This window comes from Neocloeon triangulifer, unplaced genomic scaffold (genome assembly GCF_031216515.1).
Source record: "Neocloeon triangulifer isolate White Clay Creek 2 clone unplaced genomic scaffold, ASM3121651v1 ptg000012l, whole genome shotgun sequence".
NCBI classification, from domain to species: Eukaryota; Metazoa; Arthropoda; class Insecta; order Ephemeroptera; family Baetidae; genus Neocloeon; species Neocloeon triangulifer.
Genome location: NW_026775554.1, coordinates 1,433,757 through 1,454,220, shown reverse-complemented (window position 1 = coordinate 1,454,220; position 20,464 = coordinate 1,433,757). Strand labels below are relative to the sequence as shown.

Below are 20,464 nucleotides of genomic sequence, written 5' to 3'. Positions count from 1 at the left end.
CCGCCATTTTAATAAAGATGGCTCCTAATTTTTAACGTTAGATCATGATCTTAACCAATTTCGGTTTGAATTTAAAATGAAATCAATTCTTTTTCTAGTTTCCTACACATTTGTAGAATGCTATCGTTGCATAAATCTTGAAACTTTACTATAAACTTGTCTTGCCCTTTAAACTATTTAACCTTGTCCTGGCTCAAAAAGGAAAGAAACATTTTTGAGAGATTTTCCTACCCCACAAACAATCTGTTTTAAAGCAGCGTCCCTTTTACGGCATGTGTCAACAACCCCTTTTTATAGATTTTTTTCCACGAGCATTCACCGGCACTTAAAAATTTTATGACCGATTTTTATTATAAACAATTGAAAAGTCGTAAAACGCGCGCGCCGAGTAATTTGATCCACCACGACGGCGACGAAATCATGATTCCGAAAAACTCCCAGCACGAATAAAAATAGAACCTCTCGAAGAAACGAGACCGACGGCTTGTCTTAATTATTATTTTCACTTACCGCTTGTGCAACTCTTCGGAGACAGAAAAGTCGTAAAACCCGCGGGTGGAAATGAAGCAGTTGCATACCTCGCGTGCCTCCAGTAGGGCGCAGCATTCTACAAAATTTCCTCAAGTTCCTTTCAGATTAAAAATATAAAACTTTAAATTGAATTCAATTTTAGCAATTAATCCTTATATTTTGATATTTTTATCAAAGAAATGTGTTCACAATCAAATATTCTTTAAAATACGGTTTAAAATTAAATATTTTTTAATTGAATGAATAATAAAATAATATTTTTCATGATAATTAATTTAATTTATTGCAACGTCCTAATTCCTTGAATTTGAATATTTCTATTTCAAACTGGAAAGTATTTTCCAATCAAAAATTCATTACATTAAGAAAATTGTTTGATCTAAAGTCTTTTTTAGGCAATTTTATGTAAATAAAAAGCGCCCGTTGAAACCACAAACGGGAATCAATCGGCAGCTTTTTTGCGGCACCACTTTTTTGCTCGCTGCAGATGCTGGATAAATTATTCTCGCTTACGAACACACTCGGTGGATAAATAAATTTTTGTCTCGCGCGCCGCCATTCGAATTTGCCTTGGCGCCTGCCTGGTGCGTCCGTCCGCACGTCAAGTGCAAAGAGCTAAACGTCTGCTGTTTAGAACTGATACACACACAAAGAACAATAACACAGAATTATTATTAAAAAGACAGCTAATGAAATTATTTGAAATGATTCAGCACATCCGATCACGTGCAGCGCGCGGTCCGACCGACCGACTGAGTCTTTCTCTCTTTTTTATTTTGAACGCCTCTCGATCGACAGACACCCACCTCGCCTCACAAAGCGCCTCCTTTATTCATTCCACAACAAGCCAGCGTCCTTGTTTTTCTTCCCAACCGACCCAGACAAAAACCAAAAGAAGTTTCAAATGTTAAAACTAAATTTTGTAATTTTTGTTTTAAAAATCAACCAAAATGGAAAGTAAAATTACTGCATACATGAAATTTAATTGAAATTTGAGATTAATAATTAATTTTTTTAGTTTTAATTGATCTAATTATAAATATTCAGCACATTGTTGGAGAAAATTAAAAGTGGGAATGTTAATTGAGTCTGTAATTTAATTTTTAAAATTCCTATTAATTCCAAAAACTCTGAATTTATTTTTTTAGCTCCGTCTTGAATTTAAAAACACTGTCAGCTCTTTGCTGAAGTTGGAAATTTAATTGAGTCTGCAAATTCAAAGTGATATCTCTCGAGTGTGTGCTGAATTCGCTCCGTCTGCGCGTCTCTTATTTTTCTTGTTGGTTGAGAGGAAAAAGATGACCGCTGCGATGCCCCGCTCTCGCGATTCTTCTTGCGCCGCTGTCAGTCTCGTCTGCGAGCAAAATAAATATAATTTGGTGTGCGCAAGTGACTGGCGCTGCTGCACTCGAGATTTATTGCTCCACTTAAAAGGTGCACTCTGCATACTTATAACAACAAGAGAACGAAAAAAAGAGAGAGAGACTGCATTGACCATCTTGCAAAGGAGGAAAATTCCTCAAGAGGCTGCAATTGCACTTTTTATCGCACTGCAAACTCAATGGAAACAACAAAAATTCCGCAATAATTATCAAACAATGAAATTGAAACTTATCAAAAAGATCATTGTAAATTTTCATGTTAAATGATCTATTGATTTTATTTTTCCACCTTAATTTTGGTGGTGTGAACGTGGTTTGGTGCAATTTTTATCAATGTTGGTCATCCTTATTTTTGAGAAAAACTTTATTTTAGAAAATTCCCATAAGAAAAAATGTTAAGTCTTAATACGTTCAATTTTTATTACTGACATCTACAAACTTCAAAATACAGAGAAAAATTATACCATTCAAATTAATCAGAACCTTTTTTTGCAAAAGCCTCTCCTTAATTAATTATGTGAAAATTAGTTTCAGGGCTTTAATTTTTAATGCTGTGTTTTTAATGAAAATAATAAATTTTTGGTGATAACATTATTAATTTCTTAAATAAAAATCAAATTATCAGATTCCAATACTTCAAGCCTAGTTAAAATTTAAAAAAACTATCCATTTTGTCTGCATAATATTTATTAAGCTGAAAATGTATTTAATTAATTTCTGGTGACAATAAATTGATTAGCAATTAATTTGCAATGTCGCAATTGAAAAGACTCTGGATTGTTGTAAACTTGTAAAGCTGCAAGGGTTATTGCTGTGGCCATAAAATATGAGAGTGCCCTTTGGTGTTTGGCCTGCATTACACCTCGGTCGTGCAACAGTCCGAGGGAGGAAAGATGCGCTGGACCAAAGAGCAGATTTATGGTGCAATCGTGCGGTACCCGGCGAATGCTGCACACGCCATTACTCATGCACACATGCATCAGTAAAAGCAATATTATGTACGGCATTATTTCTCACACGAGTGCATTTTCATTTTGAAAAATATTAATTTTTACGGCACACATAAAAATGAGCTCCTTTTAATTTGGTCGAAAAGAGGAGACGCTGTAAATCAGAGCTAGTGGGAAAAAATATCGTCTCTTTCTCTTGAGCGGGACTAATTGAGTTTCTGCCGAGGTCGTAAATTTCAGAAACACGCCCTGCCGCCCTCCCGCCGCCTGCAACACGCCGAAGTGCATCTTTAATACATACATTTCCCCTCCAGAGAAAGAGAAGAGCAACAATTAAAATATCGAAGCGCAACGCACACCTGCAGCGGCTCCCATTGTTCCTCTGTAATTGATAATTTAATTAGCAAAGAGAGATTGATGCGCTGAATCCTCTGGGATGAAGTGAAATTTAATACAAAAATGGCCAATAAATTCCTTTTTATTGTAATTGAAGAGTTCAAACACTTGCTGATTTCAATTACTTTTAAAACTCAAAATTTTTTGAACAAATTCCATAAAAATCAAACTTTTAAATCTTCTATTTACTATTAAATTATTAATTTCGCTTGTAATTATGTTTTGATTAGTGAATCTTCAAACCTTTGAATAAGGATATTAATATTTTAAATTTTTCAAAGCTCATAATTACAGAGTTTGAATTATAAAATTCAAAACCAATAACTATTTTACTTCCATCCAAAAATTTAAGTTGAGTATTAAATTTAATCTTCATTGGATTCAATTTCTGTTTACTTTAATTAATTTTCACGCTTTGCCTCTCAAACCACGCAAAAACGCAGCTTTGTTCGTGGTTGAGAAATGTACAGTTGCTCAAAAGCCGACGCGCCGTTATTGCCTCCCCGCTGGAAAAATGTTTCTCCTTTTTTTTTTGTCTCCGAGCGTCAGGGTTATCCCTTTCCTTGTTTAGAGATAAGCCGTGGAAGGGTCGCACCTGACGGGGGCGATTAACTCGCTTCTTTACGATCCAGACTGGCCGAACGTGGCACCAACTCGAAAGTCTCATCTTCCACTTTTGTCCCTCTCGGACGAGAATTGGGAAAACTCGAATCAAGGTCAAAAGTAGTGGAAACACAGGTAGTCAGGTGGATTTTGTTTTTAATTACGTGTCGATATAGACAAAGGGAACAATGTCCTTAATAATAATGTTGAGGCAGGCAATGGCGTGACACGGACTCTCCGGGCCGGTCAGACAGCCGCGTGTGAAGTTAATTAATTGATCTTCTCTCTTTGGAGGGACGAAACACGCAGCCGGAGAAGCAACCGAATCCGTTGCGAAAGAAAAATGTGTTGTTTTGCAACTCGAATTTCGTGTTTTTAAGTTTCTGAAGTTTTGTTGGCCGCAAAAAGAGAGAGAAAAGTGCATCTTTTCGACCGCAAATAACTTGTCAAAAGGAAGAGATTTACTGCGTTGAAAACGAGATAAAATTATGCCTTGAATTGAATAAAAGGTCTTGTTTGTGTCGATGCAAATAATATTGCACGCAGGCGGTTTATTTCGTTTCCTTGGGAACGAAAGTGAGAAAGGTGATGGATTGAATGTAAAGTAATTCGTTTTCTCTCGTCTCGCCGGGGCCGAGAACCAGTTTGCGCGGCCAACGAAAGGGGCAAGACAAAAATAAATAATATAACGATTTCGCCGTGTGTGGGTTCCTGCAAATAAATGCATCGACACGCATTTATTATCTTTTAACAAAAGTCTTCGCTGCATGCGTTGTTGAGAAGCTCATCACGCGCCGCGATTACAATATGAAATATTATTATATGCATGCGGAATGAGAAATGCGGAGACAGATGAATTGAGTGATTGTGAAAATAACTCGGGCGTTCAAGTCTCCTCGGTTCAATGCAGAGAAAGGAATTCGTCTTTATTTATTCAATTAGCTAATATTTTCAATAAAAATAACTTAACTACTGTTCTGGCAAAATCGTTCCGTTTCTCATCAATATAAATCATATTAAATTTGTTGAGAACAAACATAAGTTTTTTTTTAAATTATTCAAGTTTATTTATTGAGAAAAATTTTAATAAAAATATGAACTTTTTAATTACTTTTGTGGCCAAATCGTTCCATTTTTTGCAATTTATGTCACATTTCTTTGGAATCAAAGTCAATTTCATTAAATAATTATATATATTTATAAATAAATTAGTTTCTGGATTATATTATTTGTGAAGTTGGTGGTAAAAAAATCTTCAGAAAATTACATTTCATCTATGGAACAATTCCACTTAAGTGAACTTCAAAATAATAAATGGTAATTTTAGCAAAAATTGCAAATTTCGCTTCAGATGAGGCGAGTGGGTTGTGCGGCCGGCGACTGCGAGATTGGAAACAGGAAAATTTGGTTTGCAAGTGAAATTAGGCAGGGCTGCTCGAAGGGAGTTCAGTGTGTTCTTCTTAGAAATTAGCATAAGACGAGCAAACTCACCTGATCGTCATCAAAGCTTGTACGGTCTGCTGGGCTTAATAAACGTGGCCCGTGTGTGTTTTTTTCGTCTCTCCCGCTCAATCCATCGTCGATAGCGTTCACTAATCGTACAGACAGTTGGCAGTGTAGTTTGCACTCCGAAACCAGTCCGAAGAGATTTTCGGTCGCCTACCATTTTATATAGCAGAGAAAGAAACCTGAGCCTGCACAGTCTGTGTTGTTGTGTTGGCTGCTGCCGGCCCGGCGGAATTTCTTCTCTCTCTCTCTATATAAAATAATCACGGCAAAAACTAAGCAGCAAGTGTATCGAGAGCGACAGCGCCGTTCGCCCTGCATTTTATGGTTAACAAAACATTTCGCATGTACGCCACTCATATCACATGAAAAAGCGGTCCTTTTCGTGTTTCCTCCGACGAGAGCCAGCGCGTCCGACCGGCAACCAAACAACAACACTTTTGACGGATTTTGTTACGGAAAAACCAAGGCACGTCTCTCGTCCTAAATGGGAGCTTTCAAACTGCATTCATGCTATAAAAATTTGATTCAAATATTTTCAAAATTCGGTTGAAACCTGATCAAATTGATTCTGGACAGGCAAATTCAAATTGAATTAAATCAGGACAAATATACCGGTAATTTTTTATTTAGAATTGGTAACGTTGAAATCACGATCAGTAAATTTGAAATAAGAATCACCTGCATTTCAAGCATTTGAATTTGAACCTCACAGAAAGTTAATTAGAATTAAAAAATTAATTTATAGTGAAATTGTGAATTGAATTAAAGAAAAGTAAAATTATTCGGTTTGTAGTCAAAGTACAGACCAAAATCATCATCTCAACGTGATCTTTTCAAAAACGTATCATACATCTAGGTCAGGTGACCTCAGGTTAGCGACCTGGGTGACCTTTGACCTCAATGTGATCAAAGGTCATCAATATAAACACCAATCGACTGGTCTTGATGTGGAGATCAACTTTGGTTATCATCACCTTGTACCTAAAATCATCAGGGACAAATTTGAAGGCGATTATAATTTTGACCCTGCCATCGGAGGTGCAAAAAAACCCACGTTTTTTGATATTCTTATTTATTTTTGAATTCGACAAAAAATAACCTCATCGCAGTTTTGACATATATAACGTAAAATTTCATCAAGAATCGTTTGGCTATCTCAAAATGAATTAAATATGGTGGGCTGGTTTTCAAATTTGAGTTTGAAAATTTAAAGTCACCGAGAATGACCTTGACCTTTGACCTACAATCTTGCTTTTGTAAGAAACGTTTCAAAGCTTGCTGAGACAAGCTCAGCCATACCCGGAAAATTGTTCTACGACAACTAGAAGCCAAGATAGTTGATTTTTATATTTTTCCACAATGTCCCATAAAACCTGCAATTTTGAAATATTTTAATAAAATTAGAGAACTTGCGTAAAAACTGACGATTGGGTGGTTTAAATTTGATACTGGTCTCTTCAACTTGTAAAAACAGAAAGAATTGTTTATTTCTAATGAACAAAGTTTTATTAGTGAATTTGGTTTTGAAAAGAGTTTGTTTAGAAATTTGTCAGCGCGCAGTTGACCTTTGTTGTGGGGGTGCCTTCTTTTGTGCCTCTTTCGGTGCAGCGGCTGACAAATGGTCTGATTTGTTGCACCCGGCGGCTCATGCTCGGGTAATAAGGCTCGTGTTCAATTATCACGGCCCCTACACCGAGAGCGAACCGCAATTATGCAGTAGGCAGAGCGGCGAGTGAAGTGACACGACCTTGTGCACCACGTTTTATACAATGATGGCGCGCAGCCAACTCGTCCGCGCCGTGCACCGCGTCCACCTGAGACTCGCAGACCAACTCACAATTTTATATAATCAGCTCTCTTGAATACCAAAACGAAATCCAGTTCATCAGTTATGCGATCGATCATGTTGAAGAAAAATAAAGAACAAAAAATATGAAGAATTTCATATTTTCGCATAACAACTTTTAGTTTACCATCTTGAAAAGGATGCCAGTTTTCTTCTCTAAAGATTGCTAATTCCGACTTCAAAAGGACAAATATCCACACTTTTCAAGATATTTAACAAAAAAAAAAAAAAGCTGTACTTGTATGTTAGAGATCATTTTTGAGAGGCTTTCGCTTATAATTTTGATAGTAATTTTTTTTCTACATCTGCATTGGCTTTTACAATAAGATTTAGGTTCCAGGGAGACATGGTACGAAAAATATTAGTCGCTGGGAGAACAGAATTTTTGAAATTTAACATTACTTTTTTATGAAAATATTTCAAAAAAATAAAAATTAAATTCCTTTAAGTAGGCCGGACCAAGATTGACAAAAATTTAACCAAGTCACAGTCATATTATTCCAATTAAGATGGAAACTAAAATCAATAGATCAGGCGACATAAAAAACTTACTTATGAAAAATGGTTCAGTGTCGTCATCGTAAGCTCCTTGTTAAAAAATCCTTTTTATAAAGAAAATTACTGAAATTTTACTTTAAATTGGGAGAAAATCTTGCAGGCGCTTAATCGATCAAAGATTAATTTGAATTAAGACATAAAATAAATAAATTAATATTTAAATTAATTTTAATTGTGCTCTTTTGTTTTGGTCCAGAGCAGCATTTCGGTGGAGCCTGTGCTTTTGACAAACGACTCTGAATAATAAAAACGTTAAACGTTAGGGTGGCGATAAAATATATCGCGCCGGCCTGCATTTGCATACAATTCTGCTTTTCGCACTCGACATGCACCATTAATGCAGAAACACGAGCTTTTAGGAGCGCGCGCGCGATTATCGGTGCCCGCCCGGCTCCTCCAGGAATGCCGTCCGGCCTCATTACGATCTGATATATCTTCTTGAAAAGGCAGCCACTTTTTTCCCTCTCCGGACGCCAACTCGAAGGAAAAAAAACCAAATCGGTTTATATAGATGAAATATTATTTATTAATTTGATGGCCTTGGCCAGATATATGTACTAAGGCTAATTATCATAATGCCGCGGCCGCGTCTGCTGGCCGCGGGGCCCGCCAGACTTTTGGCCGCCGCGAGACGGATTCGCTATAAAATTTTATGCCAGTAAAAATATCTGTCGATGGAGTTATGTTCCCAGGAGCATTTAATTTGAAATTATGAAAAAGCTAAAAAGTTACAGCAGCGAGGCGGTAGCCGAAAAGTTTTATCGCTCGTCCATCTTGAGTGCAAAACTTGAGGCCATCATCGCGATTGACAGCCTTGTTAAAAGGGCATTTTATGGGCCGAACTCAGCCGAACCGAACTTTGACCATCGTTACTGAATTCCCCGCCGAAAAAAATAATACATGCCAATAAAAAAAGAAGAAAATCTTTAATTAAAAATCTCACTAATCTTTCCTTTCAATGAAGAAACAATAAAAGATGATTTAATTTAGTGTAATTTATTAATAATCTTCTGTTTATATGACTAAAAAATACTTCAATCAGTTTTCTTATTAGCAATTAAGACTTAAATTCCATTTTTTATTTTTTGCACTGGGAAATTTTCAAGATTATTTATATCAGAAAAACAATGATTCTTGGTTTGGAACATTAATTGAAGTGTAGAGTTTTTACATTTAAAAAATTCAGTTGAAACTCTTCAAATATGAATGGCTGAAATGAAATGAATAAATTGGTTTGATTTATTACTTATAAATGATTTTGATCCTTCTACGTCCATGTTTGATTTTAACCCATAACATTTTAACATTGAGCAGAAAACCTCATTTTTCCACATTTCCGCTTTTTTAACATTTGCTGCTTTGGATTTAGAAGAAATTGGTAAATACAAAATTTGCGCAAAATTAATTTATCTACAAGTTTTTTATGAAACATTTGTCTCTAAAATGTTATCCTGAAGAGCTAGAGCTAAAGAAGCAATACAAAGTGACCAAAAATTGAACTTTGTTCAAACAATCCAAATTTTTTTGCAGTAAAAAATTGTCTGATCGAAGCAAACTTGATAAGGTTTTGAAAGCTTATTAAATTTCCTTTCGATTGCTTTCAGTCTCATGTTTGTACATAGAATAGCAAAATTAGAAAAAAAAATAGCTTTTAAAGGTAATATTTTTACCTATAGAAATTGGATAATCTCGGAAAATGTGTCTGAATGATGGTGAAAATTTCAGTCTCATGGCGTGAAAAATATCTTTCCTGGATCACTAATTCAATTCAGGCTGACAAACCTGTTAGCGTGGTCGGTCCACTTGAAATTTGAATCTTTTCTCAGCTGTTTGATATAGAATTAAAAAAAATGTGGTCAAAAATCGGTCAACCCGTTTGGTCACTTTTCATCTCTTTCGGTTATTCAATTTGGCGCATGTGTTAATTGGCGTTTGTATGTTGCCGCCCACGGTTAATTGTCGCCTGACGAGTTTTCTTTTCGCCCGCGCGGTGCATCAATATGATTAGTCACGGCGGCGCCAATTTGCGCGGCTAACGACGCGAAAAATGGCCTCTTTGTTGCTCGATCGCGGTAATTGCCAATAAATTGCGTGTCATAATTGTTTAATTGCGCCACATTCCGAGATAGATCTCGGACCGCACTTTCTTTTGTTTCGCGCGCGGCGCGACAAAAGAGGCAACAAGTGACTCAATCAGGCCAGCAGAGCCACTGCGCTTTAAGTGCGTATAAATGGGCGAATAAATAATCGAGCTGTCGGTGAGCGCGTTTTCACTTTCTGATATTTATTCTGCCGCGATTATTTATTCCGACGCCGCGTTGCGTTTCCACAGCCATTCACACACACAACAAAAGTAGTGCCGAGCCAAGAATGCGCGCGTTTGTCACTTCTTGCTGCTGCTGTATTTGAATGAACTCAAAGTCTACAAGATGCAAATGAATAAATTAACTAGAATTAAATATCTAGTTATCCAAGAAATTTATCAAGGATTCAGAAACTGGGTGAGAAAAACGAATTAAAAAGGTCAAAAGTTCGACTTTTAATTGGAAATCGTGATTTTTTAAACGGATTGGGATTTCAGTTTATAAAAAATCAATTTTTCTATTTAAAACTTAAAAATCAAGACAAACGGCAGCGCACTAAACTACAGGATCACGATTTTGCTTGTTGAAGGCTAAAAATGGAATTTTTAAGGAAACAGAAATCCCAATCTGTTTTAAAAATTAATATTTTCAATTAAAAGTTCAAATTTGAACATTTTAATTAAATCGTTTTCAGAGCATTGATTATCTGAATCCACGCTACAGTTCTTGTTGAAAATTAAAACGGAGAACTGGAATTAACCTAACAACGCAAAACATCACTCAGCTCTACACAAAAATATACAAGAAACTCTAAGCACTAAAAATTAAGGTATTCCGAGTTCATCGCCGCCTGAATGGTGTTCCCTGAGGCTGAGAGCATTCAAGTCGTAGTCGTTGTTTTTAGAAGCAAAGGCGAGAAAAGTATAATTTTTTATTATTTAGAATAATGATTTAATTTCTAACAAATTGCAGGGTTTATAGCCCCCTGAATTTGTTGATTGAGGCTAAAAGAATTTAAACAAGTGATAAAAAAAATTATCCAAGGGATAAAGAAGCCGGGGTATGGAAATTTTTCCACCAGTTTCGGGCAAAAGAGGCATTAAATTTATCCAAAGTAATTCATTTAACTGATTAACTGATTCTTTATGGCATTTATCTAAATATTGTATATAAGTTTTCAAGTTTTGTTAAATTATTTTAATAATAAATAAATTAAATCCGTCTTTATAAATTTATCTACGCGTTATGCGCAGAAGTTGCAATCTATTAAGAGCGCGTTGGCGAGACCGCGATTGTGCATTTAATGCGTGAATCGCTTGCCCGTGGCGTTGATTTACGGCCGGTGCATCTCATCTGCAGCGAAACGAATGCACTTCCTGATCGCGCAGCTTCAAGTCTGTCTGCAATAAATAAGTAAATATGCAGGCAACATGCCAAATAGGTAGGTGTGGGAACTCTCAGGGTCTGGTGTGGGTGGGTGCAGGGCAGGCGCAGGCCTATTTATTTACGCCTCAGGTGTTGTGCGAACAATTATACAAAAATTTGTATTTACGCATTCGATTGCGATAAAAAAAATGGGGCGGCGGGATAAATCAAGATATTTGGCAAATTACAATGCAGGGTCCTAATTAATTGGGCTAATCGAGGAGCGCGGCCGATCAAAACAAACACGGCAGCCTTGGCCAAATGAAAAATTAGCCAAACAGGGAATAAATTAAGAATGGTTCGCGATGATGATCGCGCGCGCCGAGGCCTCGCTGCTCGCCTAATCTAAGATAGAGAATCTTTCTCAGGTACAGGCAGACGCACCCTGAAGGGTTCGCCGTGTTGCCGCTTTTGTCGGTGTATCATTATGCTTTTAGCTGGCCTTGCCTTGCCGCCGCACTCATAAATATGTGAGTGATCAACAAAGCCCAAATCGCTCCCAGCAAACTCGGCTGCCTCCGAAAACAGAACCGGCGAGAGAGAGAGAAAAAATTCAAGTCGATAAAAATGCGAAAATTGCTTGCCTTTTTCGGGGTGACACAGACAGACCCATCCTCGCTAGATAAGGGTCTGTTGAACTCGCGGCGTTTAATATTGTAATTATTGAAGAGGATAATTATTTCCTCCTTTAGACTTCCAGGAAAATTCAACGCACAATTTAATCCCTCCGATTATTTGTTCGTTTAGATTTTTATTAGAAATTCAAATTTAAATTACTCATTTTTGATTCTGATTTTCTATTCAGATTAAATGATAAGAAAACGAATTTTAGATTCTTCAGAGTCGCCGGGGAAATTATATAACAAATGTGAGCTGCGAGAAAACGTTCACATGTGCTCACCATAACCAGTAATCACCATGCCAGTCGCTTGTCTAGCACAACAAAAACCGCCTCGAGAGACAAAAAGTTCCGTTTTAAAAAGCATTAAAATTACCAAATGGACCAGAAGATGGAAATTTCTGTCCGACTTCTTTGAATCGAAATATTTCGCCTCAAATGAGAACAAATTTTGATTTCTCCTTTTGATCTGATTTCAGGTACTCCTCCGCTGACTGGGACCGGAACGGTCAGGGTCATCGTGCAGGACATGAACGACCACAGCCCTGAGTTCGAGCGACAGTCGTACTCGGCCGAGGTGGTGGAAAATTCGGCCGCCGGCACGCAGGTCTTGTGGCCGTCGGCCACCGACAAGGACGCCGGCCTCAACGCCCTCCTCAGGTACGAGTTTTTTTTTTAAATATCGACAGGCCTCATTAGTCGGCCGGTTTTTCAAAGACAAACAAGTTTTGATTAATTGTGGAATAAATTTTAAAATCAATGAACGCGGCCGATAATGATAAATTATATTTCTGGTGCACTTTTAAATAGAGATAAATATTTAAAAAAATATACACGCCGCGCCCAGGCGAGTCCGTTGGATGCCAAATTATAAATGCCTGAGAATATCACTCGGGGCTCTTCTCGCATGTGATCCACGCTATTATTATTATTAAGGGCCCTCTTACGTACATTTTTATCCTCCCACACGGGCAGTAAGGCACCTCGCTCACTTGAAATTTATGTACAGCGTCGCTTGAATTATTTTCATTTCGAATAAACGAGAATTCCGCTCGCGCGCCCATTAAACTCGGAATCATTCGAAATGCATGTGAGTGTGAAAATCAAAAACTAATTATCCGATGCAGTTATTAGTCGCGTTAACCAACCGTTCATTAAAACCATTTTCTTTGGCGGCGCCGCTTTTTGTCCCCTCAGTGTTTTATTACTTTCGCCTCTCCATCTCATAATATGCTGAAACCCTTTTCTCGCTTTTTGCCGCGCTCGCTCGCGACCACACAATTCGCGACTGATGCATTATTTTCACCTCGATCGCATTTTCCTCGCTGCACCTTAAAATTATGTTAATGCCCGTCATTATTGCCATATTATCATAAAAGTCTAATTCACATTTTAAGTAGCTTGGAAAAAAACCAGCTTGATTGTTATTCCGCGCGGCATTAATGGATTCCTTTGGTCGGTCAAGCTAAATTTATTATTTATAAAATGATGGGAAATTTTACACAAATCCATGATGTGAATGAGTTATTTTTACCTGCAATTTAGGGCAAAAAAATTTACATAAGAATTATATTAAATTGCATTTCATGAGTTATCAATACGTTGATAATTTATTATTAAATATTTCATTTAAATAAAAAAAAATCTAACATATTATTTTTTTGCAGGTTTTCGTTACTGGGTGATTTATCAGAGAGATTCGTGGTCGACCCAGGCACCGGACGCATCACCACCGCCGTCCAGCTGGACAGGGAAGACAAGAGCGTCTATTACCTGACCCTGGTCGCCAGGGACTCTTCAGCCACCGAACCGAGGGCGGCCGCGGCCAATGTGACCATCAGGGTGAGAGACGAGAATGACAATTCGCCAAAGTTTGCGCAGCCAAAGTACTCCGTCCACGTTCAGGACACCACCGGTCCAGGTACGACTTAGAAATTTATTTAATTTATATGTATGAAAATTCTAAAACTAACTCAATAAATTCGCTGGGTTTTTAAGCAGTTTCAGAGCTCAATTTTAAAGAGGGTTGAAAGTGGTTTTATTGAAATAAGTCGAGAAAAACTTGATTTTAAATAATGGAATTTCAAATAAATCCCAAAATTTCTGAGTATTAATGAATTTATTGAGTCTTAAATATTTATTTCCTAATTAAAATTCAATTTATACTAAAATATTCAAGTAGAATTTATAGCTTATTGCTTAATAAAAATAAAAATTTAGTTTTCATTAAAGTGTAGCAAAATTAAAATTTTTAAATGATTAGTTAAATTTTAAATCAAATAAATTTAATAGTTTTCAGTCATAATTAAGTAATTTGAAAAAATCTCAATCCACTGTTTGAAGCTTAGTTTTTCTCACATTTATAGTAAAATCAAGTTTTAAGTAGTTTTTTTCTTTTCTTTCAAAAATTGAAATATCAAGTTTGTTTGTGAAATATTTGACACACACTTATTTACTTTACTTTCTGTTTTAGGCAACTTTGTGTTTGGTGCGAGGGCAAGTGACGAGGACGACGGCGCCAACAGCCGCATCACCTACTCTCTGGCAGGCGAGGACGCCTCGCTTTTCGCGCTGGACGCCAACACAGGAGTCCTCACCGCCGCCAGGGAGCTGCGAGCGGCCGCCGCCAACATCAACAATGCCCTCTTCCGCCTGGAAATCTTGGCCACTGACGGCGGCCAGCCGGCGAGTTCGGCCTCGACCAGTCTTGACGTGTACCTGGTCGCCGCCAACCTCTTCCCCAAAATCACCTCGCAGAAAACTCAGTTCACCCTTTCGGAGGACGCCGAAGAGCAGGTCATCACCAAGGTGCGCGCCAGTTCGCCCAAAAGCGGCGCCTCAGGCGTCATCAGGTTCTCGATTGCTGGTGGTGACGTTGGCAGCGCCCTCAGGATGGACCCTGCCTCAGGTGAGGTCATCGTGAGCCGAGGACTGGATTACGAAACGGCGCCTCAGTACGAGGTGTGGGTGGAGGCGAGCGACTCGGACACGCCTCCTCTCAGGTCTGTGGTGCAGCTGCTGATCAACCTGACCGACGCCAACGACAACGCCCCCGTCCTGGAGCACCAGGTGTACAACGCCACCATCGGAGAGGAGGAAATGGCGCCGCAAAAGGTGCTCAGGGTCAAGGCCAGTGACGCAGACTCCGGAGACAACGGAAAGGTCCTCTACAGGTTGAGGCCTGTGGGTGATGTGGACAGGGCCTTCACCATGGATGCTGAAACCGGCGACATCTTCACCAGCGTCAGGTTGGATAGAGAGTCGGTGGCTTCGTACGCCCTCGTGGTGGAGGCTGTTGACAGGGGCCGCCCCCAGATGACCGGAAGTGCCACCGTGCTTGTGCAGGTGTTGGACAAAAACGACAACCCGCCCAGGTTCACCCGCCTCTTCAGTGTGAACGTCACCGAAAACGCAGAGGTCGGCGCTTTCGTCATTCAGGTGACCAGTTCAGACCTGGACGTAGGTGCGAATGCCAACGCCACCTACAGCTTCACAGTCAACCCTGGCGAGAAGTTCAGAATCGATCCTTTGACTGGAAATGTTACCGTTGCTGGACCCCTGGACAGAGAGACCCAAGACGAATACTTGCTCAAGGTGGCCGCCGTAGATGGTTCGTGGCGCGCAGAGACACCCCTGACCATCACCATCCAGGATCAGAATGACAACGCACCTGAGTTTGAGCACGACTACTACAACTTCAACTTCCCCGAGTTGCAGAGGAGTGTGGCCTTCGTTGGCCAGGTCTCTGCCACCGACCGAGACAAGCAAGGCCCCAATTCGGTCATCTCGTACTCGCTGAAGAGGCCTTCGGACTCTTTCACCGTCGACCCTGCCTCGGGAGAGATCTTCTCCAAACGCACTGCTCGGTACAGACACGCCACTCCCTCGGCAACCAGGGCCAAAATGGAACCCTCCCCTGAAAACCAACACCAACTGATTGTGATTGCCACTGACAACGGCAAACCACCCATGTCCTCCGAGTGCCTGGTCACCATCAACGTGGTTGACGCCAACAATAACGCCCCCAAGTTCAGGTCAAAGGAAGTTTTCTCACCTGTACCTGAAGTCGCATTAGTTGGCCAGAAAATCGTTCAAGTGGAGGCAAAGGATGAACTGGATTTCGGAGTCAACGCGGAGGTTGAGTACGTGAAAATGGGAGGCAACGGCTCTGAACAGTTCGAGCTTGACCCCACCACAGGATGGGTGACCGTCGCCAAACCTTTGACAGGCCATCGTCTGCGGCAGTACGCCCTGGAGATCAGAGCCGTTGACCACGGATCACCTCCGCAACACTCGGACGCTCGCCTGACCTTGGTCATCACAGGCGACAACAGGCACAACCCTGTCTTCAGCACCCTGAGCTACCAGGTGATAGTTCCTGAAAACGAGCAGACTGGCTTTTCAATTTTGACCGTGAGCGCCACTGACAGTGACGACGGGCCCAACGGCCAAGTTCGCTACAACATCAGTGCAGGAAACGAACAAGGAGACTTTGAAATCAACCCTGTGTCAGGTGCGGTCACCATCAAACGGCCCCTTGACTATGACACCGTCCAGTTCTACCGACTCAACATCACCGCAACTGATATGGCCTTCGAACCGCGCAGCGCCACGGCCCTGCTTACGGTGACCCTGAGTGATGTAAACGACAATGCGCCCCAGTTCAACCAGAGCGTCTACCACGCCTACGTCCGCGAAAACCTGCCAGTGGGAACTGCACTCTTCACCGCAAACGCCACAGACGCCGACTCGCCCAAGAACGCGATCATCCAGTACTCGATTGTGGGCGGAAGTGGCCGGGAAGTTTTCACCATCGATTCTCGTTCAGGAAAAATTTCCACAAAGGGCGTTTTTGATTACGAAGAGCAGAATGCGTACACCCTGGACATCCTGGCTTCCAACCCTGACTCGCCCCAGTACGGCTCCTGCAAGGTTGAGGTTCACGTAACCGGTGAGAATGAGTTCTTCCCCAAGTTTGTGCAGCCAGTTTTCCACTTCACGGTTTCCGAGTCTGCGGGAATCGGCACCAGCATCGGCGCCATCCAGGCCACCGACCAAGATGCGGGTCCTGATGGAAACGTTTTCTACCTGCTGGTGGGATCGAGCAACGACCGCGGCTTCAGCATTGGCGCGGACACCGGCGTCCTCACCATCTCCAGAAGGCTGGACAGAGAAACGCAGAGCCGAGTGGTTCTCACAATCCTGGCCAAGAATTCGGGCAGCATCAGAGGAAATGACACTGACGAGGCGCAGGTGGTGGTTTCCATCCAGGATGGAAACGACCCTCCGGAGTTTGTCAGAAACGACTACGAAGTTCGCATCGCCGAAGACGCGCCCACCGGAACCAGTGTCCTGGGGGTCACGGCCGTTGACAAAGACGTGCGGCCGCAGAACAACCAGTTCAGCTACTCCATCATTGGCGGCAACACCGGACAGGCCTTCAAGGTCGACCCGCACTCGGGCATCATCGAAACCTCCGCGCAGCTGGACAGGGAGCGCAACCCCGAGTACTCCCTGGTGGTGGGCGCCATCGACACCGGCTCGCCACCCCAAACGGGCACCACCATGGTCAGAATCATGCTGGACGACATCAACGACAACGGGCCCATGCTGGAGCCGCCGGACGCCGTCGGCTACATCATGGAGAACGAACCCGCAGGCACCAGCGTGATGACCTTGGCGGCCACGGACGCCGACCTCTCGCCGAACGGGGCGCCCTTCAAGTACCGTCTGGTGGGCGGCGAACACCGCGACGTTCTCGCTGTGGACACCAACACGGGCCTCGTCAAAACCACCAAAAGCATCGACCGCGAGAGCACTCCTGAGCTGCACTTCATCGTGGAGGTGTCGGACAGCGGAAAGCCACCAATGAGGGCGCAGCACCACGTCACGGCCGTGGTGCTCGACAAGAACGACAGTCCGTCGACGCCCAGGACGGTGCACGTGCTGGTGCACGCCTTCAACAACCAGTATCCGAGCGGAAAGGTGGCCGACGTGCGACCCAACGATCCGGACACCACCGGACAGTACTCCTGCAGGCTGGTGGGAACGCACAGGGGAGGTTCCGTTTTGCCAGGTAATTTATTTTAAAAACTTTTATTGCAATCAAAATAAAACATATCAAAAAATAGAAAAATTGCCCCTTCAATTTAAATATTATAATTGTGGTGATTTGAATTTTAAACCAGATTTTTCTCGGTGGGTTTTGTGAGCTATTTTTTCTTAAATAATAAGCAACACAAAACCCAACTAGGAAAAGCCCATTTTATATTCAAATCATTATGATTATGAATCAACCCTCGATTGCGAAATTCTACCACAAAATATTCTTATTGTATCAATTTTTTTTTTAACTTTTATAACTATAATTATTAATTACTTCCATAATAAAACAAATTTTATTGTAAGTTTTAAAATGAAATATCTAAATTTAATCATTAGGAAATTTTAGTTGATTTACAAAAAGTTTAGCATTTCATGTCAAATTTTTATCAAACAAATATCTAGGATTTTTACACACCATTTTAATAAATAATTTTTTTTTATCCTTGTTATTTTAGGCGGTTGCGATCTGATGGTGAACAAGCCCCAAGGAAGCGGCGCCCTGGCGCTGAGCGTGTCCGGCAATGACGGCAAACACCCTGACGTGGTCAGCACCGTCACCGTCGAGTTCATCGCCTTCGACAACACCAGCGTGGAGAACAGCCTGACCATGCGTCTGGAGAACACGACCGCCTCGCGCTTCCTCGGCCTCCACTACAGGCCCATCCTGGACGCCCTCAAGGACAGGGGCGACGTCCCGTTGCTCTTCGGCCTGCACGAGGCGGACAAGGGCCTGGAAATCCAGCTGGCCATCAAGACGGCGGCCAACAAGTACCGGTCGCCCAGTCTGGTGTCCGAGACGCTGAGCAGGAAGCGGGACGTGCTGCAGCAGATCCTGCAAGCGCCTTCGATGGCCGTCAACTACTCGCCCTGCCACAATTCCGTCTGCGAAAACGGAGGAATTTGCTCTGCTTCGGTCAAGGTTGGCCCCGAGAATCAGATCACGGACAGTCCTAGTTTGATCTTCACCGCACCAAAGGTAATTAAAAAATCATACATTATTTTGCTGTCAACAAAGTTAAAGAGAAAATTTCAAAGAGAAATTTTACTTGAGATAAGAACAAATCAAAATGTTGTAAACAAATTTAAATGCCTATAATTTTATCAAGAAAATGTTGTTATTTTGACTATAAATGAATCTTTATTTTCAGTAAATTAATATTTCTAAATAAAAATAAAAAATAGGGTAAATGGCAACATGACTAGTTAAATTAAATAAACCAAAAGAGTAAAAAAAATATTTAATCTCAATTTAATTTAAAAAAAATTTATTTTAATGAAAAGCAAATAAATATCGTTGATGAATTTTCAGGTGACGCACGATTTTGTGTGCCGGTGCAGAGAAGGCTTCACCGGGAAGCGATGCGAGCGGCGCCAGGACCCGTGCGCGCCCAACCCCTGCCAGTCAGGAGGCACCTGCCGTCGCTCGTCGCCACCGTCCACCTCGGAATTCCAGTGCGTGTGTCCGCCGCTGCACGAAGGCCGCCTCTGCGAACTGGAGAGGAGCAACGTGTGCGCGGGCAGCCCGTGCAGGAACGGCGGCTCGTGCCGCGAGAGCCCGGACGGCGCCTCCTTCTTCTGCCTGTGCCGACCCGGCTACATGGGCAACCAGTGCGAGTTGGTGTCCGACTCGTGCCGCTCCAACCCGTGCATGAACGGCGGGCAGTGCGTGGCCCTGAAGCCAGGCTACAAGTGCCAGTGCCCGGACACGCACCACGGCCAGCACTGCGAGCGCTCCTCGTTCGGCTTCAACGGCCTCTCCTTCATGGCCTTCCAGGCGCTCGACGCGGCCACCAACGACATCACCATCGTCTTCGCCACCCTCAAGCGCGAGGCCCTCCTCGTCTACAACTTCGGCGCCCAGACCGGCGGCCGATCCGACTTCGTCGCCCTCCAGATCGTCAACGGAAAGGTCAAGTTTTCGTACGGCGGGGCCAGGACGGCCGTGACCACCATCACGACCGGCGGAATTGTCTCGGACGGAAACTGGCACAAGGTGACGGCCACCAGGAATGGCAGGGTCGTGTCCCTGGCCGTGGCCACCTGCACCGAGCACGGCGACAGCTGCCACGAGTGCAAACCTGGAGACTCGACTTGCTACTCTGATGACGTTGGACCCGCTGGGTGAGTTCAATTTTCTATCAAGTCTGTTTTTATTATAACATTTTTATGGTAGAATTATTAAAAGGCGCTTAAAATTCAAATCTTTTACAACTTCAATTAAATGAGAATAATTATTTTAAACAAAAACTTAAGATGCTGCGATGGATTTAAAAGGATTTAAATTGTATTTAATTGTTTATGATTTTAATTCATTCATAATAGAAATTGGTATTAAAGTTGTAAAATTTATCAATTCTTTTAATATAATAATATCAAATGTTATTATTCATGTGATAAGATTACATTTTTATTTATTTTTGTCAAAACATTTTATTTTTCATTTAAAAAATCATAAA

General features: G+C 41.5%; 1 protein-coding gene across 1 annotated transcript in view; it reads left to right on the top strand.

The window, feature by feature from the left end:
- The window catches only part of LOC132197295 (cadherin-related tumor suppressor), a 100,865-nt gene that overhangs the window by 76,108 nt on the left and 4,293 nt on the right, over nt 1-20,464 (top strand). Inside the window, exons 9-13 of the mRNA XM_059620496.1 lie at nt 12,383-12,563; nt 13,571-13,824; nt 14,377-17,979; nt 18,464-18,984; nt 19,318-20,129. Coding sequence (XP_059476479.1) covers nt 12,383-12,563; nt 13,571-13,824; nt 14,377-17,979; nt 18,464-18,984; nt 19,318-20,129 — 5,371 coding nt within the window. The remainder of the gene's footprint in view (nt 1-12,382; nt 12,564-13,570; nt 13,825-14,376; nt 17,980-18,463; nt 18,985-19,317; nt 20,130-20,464) is intronic.